Below are 6120 nucleotides of genomic sequence, written 5' to 3'. Positions count from 1 at the left end.
GTTGGGTTTTTTCTTAAGAATTTTATATTTTAATAAGTGCTACGAGATGACTAATGTTGTAAGTTGAATTAAATTGAATTGAATTGTGCTGTACTTTGTGTATTTATGAAAATATCTTGTGTATGTTGGGCTTCATAATTTCCCATCAACTTCTTGAATAACAATTTTTGGGATATTTGTTTTCGGGGTCACGCAGAATTTGAACATTGGCTGCATGTGGCCCCCGGGCCACCAGTTGCTCATGTCTGATTTAGGGTATTTTTAGGGTATTTCTGTAATGTGGTGGAGCTGAAAGGAGTTGGGTAGACGCCGGTGCGGGGATGTTTGTGCGGTTGACTCTGGATGGTTGGTATTAAAATGGCTCCAAGAGTAATTTGTCAGCAGCCACACATCCTCGCTGTTCGACCCTTCCCTTCCTCAGGAAATTATAGTTACTTAGCTTTAAAAAAAAACAAAACATGGAGCTCCATCATTCTGCAAAACCAAAGCAATTCATTTCATTGTTATTGTTAAAACATATACAATAAATATCTGGAACAGATTCCAAGCGTTAATCCAGTTTATGTTTGCCTCACTGCTGAGGACTCAGTTTAAATTAGGTTCCGTTACATCTACAAAAAAAAAAGTGTAATCACATATTTTAGAACAGAAAAAATAAACTTCCTTGAGTGTAAGGAAAACCAATTTTTTCTATTTTTCATGCTCAATGTTCAGCAATGCTGTTCTCACGCCCCCCAGTTTGGGAACCCCTGCAATAAGTAATGTTTACGTGCAAAGATTAGCTTTTGTCAAACTTTTTGACATCTGCCTCAAAACAGTTTAATGAGAGTTTTCTAAAAACATTTTTTTTTTTCCAAGTGCAATTACATATTTTAGAACATAGAATTATTTTTTCTTCTTTTTTCAGTTTTTCAAGATCAATGTTCAGCATTACTGTTCACGCGCCCCCCAGTTTGGGAACCACTGCAATAAGCTGCAATATTATCTTTTGTCAAACCTTTTGAAATCTGCCTCAAAATTGGTTGATTAGATTTATATTTTTGAAGAAGAAGAAGAAGAAGAAGAAGAAGAAGAAGAAGAAAAGAAAAGAAAAAGAAAAGAAAAGAAAAAGAAAAAAAAGAAAAAGAAAAGAAAAGAAGAAGAAGAAGAAGAAAAGAAGAAGAAGAAGAAGAAGAAGAAGAAGAAGAAGGCGCAGGAAGCTCAGGAGCAAGTTGCAATTTTCAAAATAAAGGTTTTTTTTTTTAATGTATACAGGTAGAGCAACAGAAAGGAAAATAAAATTAAGAATATACTTTATTATGGTTGAGTATTAAACGACCCTCAGTCGTAACTGTTTCCCTGTTTGAATTATGGAATAAATAATCTATTATTTCTTTATCCATTATAATTTGTTAGTTTAGAGGTTTTTGGAGTCACTATGTAAATATGACAGAAACACTTGGAAAGTTGTTCTTCACTCTTTCAAATCAATCTAACTGAGCACAGGTGTGTATAAACCAGTCTATGGACTATAGACCCTCTTTGGGGGGCAACAGGAGCATAGAACAGGAGGTGGTTTAGGAGGACTGGTGCACGCGTGTGTGGGCGTGTCTGATGCCTTCAGGTTTAGAGGAAACACGAGGACCAGGAAGTAGACTGTCTCTAAGTTTTGTTGTGTTTCTGCTGTCTCCTCTAAAGTTGCAGCTCGATTAAAAAGCGGTTTTTACACGGTTTTACTTTGACAGAATCAACTTTGAACTCATGTGAAGGCTCATACACAGTCTAAGGTAGGATTTGTTTTAAATACGGAGTCCGTAAAGGAAAACAGCGACTAACTAATAACACGTAAAGGAAACTAACTTTGTATCTTTTCATTTTGGATGTAGAGTTTAGTTAAAGGTTGGCAATCAGTAGCTTTATTTAAAGGGAACCTGTAAAGTCAATATGTGTAAAGAATAAAGACATATCATTTTTTTTTTTTTTTTTTGTAACTAAGTTTGGTAAGTGTGTTGAACAAGTGGTGTCAAACATGTGACCCGTGGCCCAAAAATGCCCCTCTTTGATCGAACAAAAATAACATAATTCCTGGTCAAAGATGGGCAACAAAAATATGATTGTCTCATCCGAGAGCAACATTATCAATATTTATGTCAGCATTTAGAATAATTACCAATGTGAGCATTAATGCAAAGAAGAACAAAAGTTTTTGTTGTAGTTTTGAAATCATTCTGTGTATTTTTCTCTCATTAAATGTGTTTTTATTTACTTTTTTGTATTGTTTACATCTTTTTGTGTGGGTTTTTTTTTTTTTTTTTTTGGTGTTTAGTGTTGTTCTTTCAATTTGTTTTCATTGTTTTGGGTATTTTTCTCCCATTTGGTATGTTTTTGTTGTTGTTTTATGTGTTTTTGTTTTTTGCATTACTGTTTTTGGGTTAACTTTTGTATTTTCAATGTTGTATTGTGTGTTTTTATTGTTGTTTTATGCATTTTTGTTGATGTTTTGTGTGTTTTTTGTTTTGTGTATTATGAGTCATTTTGTGTATTTGTCTTGTTCTGTGAGTTGACGTTGCTTTTTTATATTTTTTCTGTATTTTTGTAGTTATCTTTTGTTGTTCGTAACTGTATTTTGCACAGGTTTTTAACTTGTGTGGTAAACTGCACATTAGAAACATAATTTTTTTTAAATTAATGCACAGATATTTTTCTTTTTGCTTATGTCTTGTAAGTAATTAGAGATTAGTGCACTTTTTAATAGTAAAGATATCTTTATTCAACAGTCCTTTGACTTAGGCATCCCTCTCAAAAACCAATTCAGCCTTATTGTCCGTTTAACACAAACGAGTTCAAACTCTGCAGATGCAGTTGTGATACGTCAGGTTTGAAACCTGCTACGAGATGTATTTATTTGCAGATATACAGTAAATATTAATATTTTAATTATCTTGTAAAACATATTCAATAAAGCCTGTAATGTTTGAAGTTTTTTACTTTTGCAATTGTATCTGTTGTAAAAACCTTAATTTTCACTTAAAATACTGTAAAAATACATACATATACAGCAATCACTCTTACAGTAAATACAGATTACACTTACACGTGAATATGTATTGGCTGGAAGAGGAAACGAGATACACTGCGAACCCCCCCCCCCCCCCCCCCCCCCCCTCTATCCACACATTTTGAAATCTCTATCATGTTTTCTATAAACAAAGTAACTGTTATTGTAGCAATCTGTAGATAATCTCAGTATTTCCGTGTTGAGCATCAATAATAAAAGGAGTAAATGAACTGTATTTCTTGTCTCAGGCACAGTTGACACCATGAAGCGAGTTCCCCTGCAGCAGCCGCAGACATGTGGGCCGTGGGAACTTATGGATCGACTTGGTACGGGGGGTTTTGGCTACGTCACACGATGGAAAAATAAGGTACCACAACCCAAGTAGAAATTATATTTGTATAGATGTTTGTTTTATTGCATTTCACTTTTTTTTGTGTGTTTACAAGTGAAGTGGCTTAATCAGCACAACTGGGATTTTGATAGCATGTTTAATGTTTCGCCAAACACCTCACCTGAATCTAATTATCTTTGCCAAAGAGGTCACATTTTTACCGGTGTTCATTTATTTATTTGTTTGTTTGTTTGTTTGTTAGCAGGATTATGTCAAAAGTACTTAACTGATTTTGACAAAATTTTAACCAAAGATAGACCTCATGTTTTTCAACCTTGAGGTCGCCTGGAATTTAAATGGCATCACCGGAAATGTCTATTATAATTGATTAAAAACGAATTAGTGATTTAATTTTTTTATTTTTAAGTTATTGTTATTTCAAATTATAACAGCACATACTTAAACAACTGTAATCTATACTTTCACTTTCTCAAATGTAAATCTCGTTGAAATAAAATGCAGTATGAATATATCTGAGCTGGCACAACTTGTCACTAATCATGTCTATACTGTATTTGTAACACAGTATAAAAAACATGATCAAAAAGTAATTCTCAAAGAAAAATAAAATGTCTCTTTGAGGTCGCCAGAAATTGTGATATCAAAATGGGGTCACGATCCAAAAAAGGTTGGGAACCACTGATTTATGCCATAAAATATTCCATTAAATTTTAGAAGGGATCCGGATATATATATATATATATATATATATATATACTGATACTGGATCAGTTAAAAAATGTTTTTAAAAAATCGAAAAAAAAATTTCTCTCATTATTGGCGGAATTAAAAAAAAATTAATATCACGGTTTGTAATTGATCGATCTTTATGAAGTTTGATTCATTTCATCTGGATCAGAAAAAAATGAGTCTACCTATTAGGGGTGTGTACTACCTGGCATCTGGCGATACGATTCGTATCCCGATACACAGGTCACGATACGATGCCATTTTTTTATATATATATAAATATATGACTTAAGAAACAACTAATCTGTAAATGTGTACACCTTCATGAGAACATTATGTATGAAATAGGGCTGGGCGATATGGCCTTTTATAAATACCGCGATATTTTTAGGCCATGTCACGATACACGATATATATCTCGATATTTTGCATTACCCTTGAATTAACACTTTGATGCACAAAATCACACCAGTATGATGATTCTATATGTCTACATTAAAACATTCTTGATCATACTGCATTAATATATGCCAATTTTAAACTTTCATGCAAAAAAGGGGATATCACAACTAAGTCAAAGTTGACATAACTGTATTTATTAAACAGTGAGTGGCTCAAACATAAAATTGTCAACAGAAAGTGCACGTTCTGTGCAAAATTGTCACAGAGACATTTCAAAACAAGACATTAGTGCAGGATGCAACTCACATGGCATTTCAAAACACAAAATTAAAGTGCACTTTTTGTACATAATGCCACTACAATATTTTAAAACAAATAGTGCCCTTTTGTGCATGTTGTCATTAAGATGACATTTCAAAAAAAAAAAAAAAGTCCACAAGTTTAACGGTATGGTCATTTTCAACACCGCACAGACTACAAGCTGCGATATATCGAGTATATTCGATATATCGCCCAGCCCTAGTATGAAATATATTTTATTGGCATATTTTACACTCAAAACAATGGCTTTAACATGCCATGTGCCAACAACTTAAAATAAAATAAATACCATACAATCTGCCTGTGGCTTTTAACCAACTTTGACTTTAGTTCAACATGACTTTAGTGTAACTTAAATGAGGTATATGCATAGAACAACAAATAAATGCAGAAAGTTAGTGTTTTTTTTTTTTTTAGATTTTATTGAAAAAACACAAGCTGGTCAACATGCCCAGGTTTCAGCACTTCTTTGTGCTGTTACAACGTCTCCTGCAGTGGAAAAGACTTTCCTAGTTAAATAGAGGCAAAAAAAAAAAAAAACAAATGAAAAATTTAAATAAATAAAAATCGATATGGATGCATTTTGAATCGATCCGAGAATCGTGCGATGTAATATCGTGATATATTGCAGAATCGATTTTTTTCCAACACCCCTAGTACCTATACATTTGCACCTACTGTATGATTTTTCATGGGATATACATTTCTTCAAAGCCTTTAAAGTGTGATACCATGATCAGGAATTGATCCAGATAACTGACAATATCTGGAAAAGAGAAGATTTTGCACTTTTCCGAGTGCTTTTGTTGAGCAAGTATTTTATTTGCTGAAGACAAATAGTCGTAAAACATTTCACAAACTAGTACAAACTGCTGCTGCATCACCTGCATTTCCACTTCAAAAATGTCTTTACCTCCTAATCTTCTAAAATGATTTGGTGTAAGGCAGAGATTGGCAACTTTTATAACAGTGGGAGTCACAAAAATGTGATTGTCAGATCTGAGGACAACATTATTTAACCTGATGTCAAATATTTTGTGACGTAATCTCGCGTGATTTCAGTGTAACCCTCCTGGCTTCTGTAAGTCGTCTGATGGGTGTAAATGTAAAATTAATAACAGTCATTGACTCGATTGACCCTTTTTAGCATGCTTGGTACAATTTTGGGAAGTTTGATAACCAGTAAAGTCATTTGAATAAGTAAAGACAATGAGATGGAAACAAAACAAAAATGGTTGAACTGGAGTGGAAATGGTTAAAATTGGAATTCAGGAAGTTT

The 6120-nt window shown here is 33.2% G+C and overlaps 1 protein-coding gene across 1 annotated transcript in view; it reads left to right on the top strand.

Moving 5' to 3' along the window:
- The first annotated feature begins 1615 nt into the window (after positions 1 to 1615).
- Positions 1616 to 6120, top strand: part of ikbkb (inhibitor of nuclear factor kappa B kinase subunit beta) — a 30808-nt gene continuing 26303 nt past the window's right edge. Inside the window, exons 1-2 of the mRNA XM_028457294.1 lie at positions 1616 to 1766; positions 3286 to 3404. Of these exons, the coding sequence (XP_028313095.1) occupies positions 3300 to 3404 (105 nt within the window). The 5' untranslated portion in view covers positions 1616 to 1766; positions 3286 to 3299. The remainder of the gene's footprint in view (positions 1767 to 3285; positions 3405 to 6120) is intronic.

The sequence above is a fragment of the Gouania willdenowi genome, chromosome 9 (genome assembly GCF_900634775.1).
Source record: "Gouania willdenowi chromosome 9, fGouWil2.1, whole genome shotgun sequence".
Lineage (NCBI taxonomy): Eukaryota > Metazoa > Chordata > Actinopteri > Blenniiformes > Gobiesocidae > Gouania > Gouania willdenowi.
Note: the sequence above shows the minus strand (reverse complement) of the source record. Positions and strands in the feature narration are given on the sequence as shown.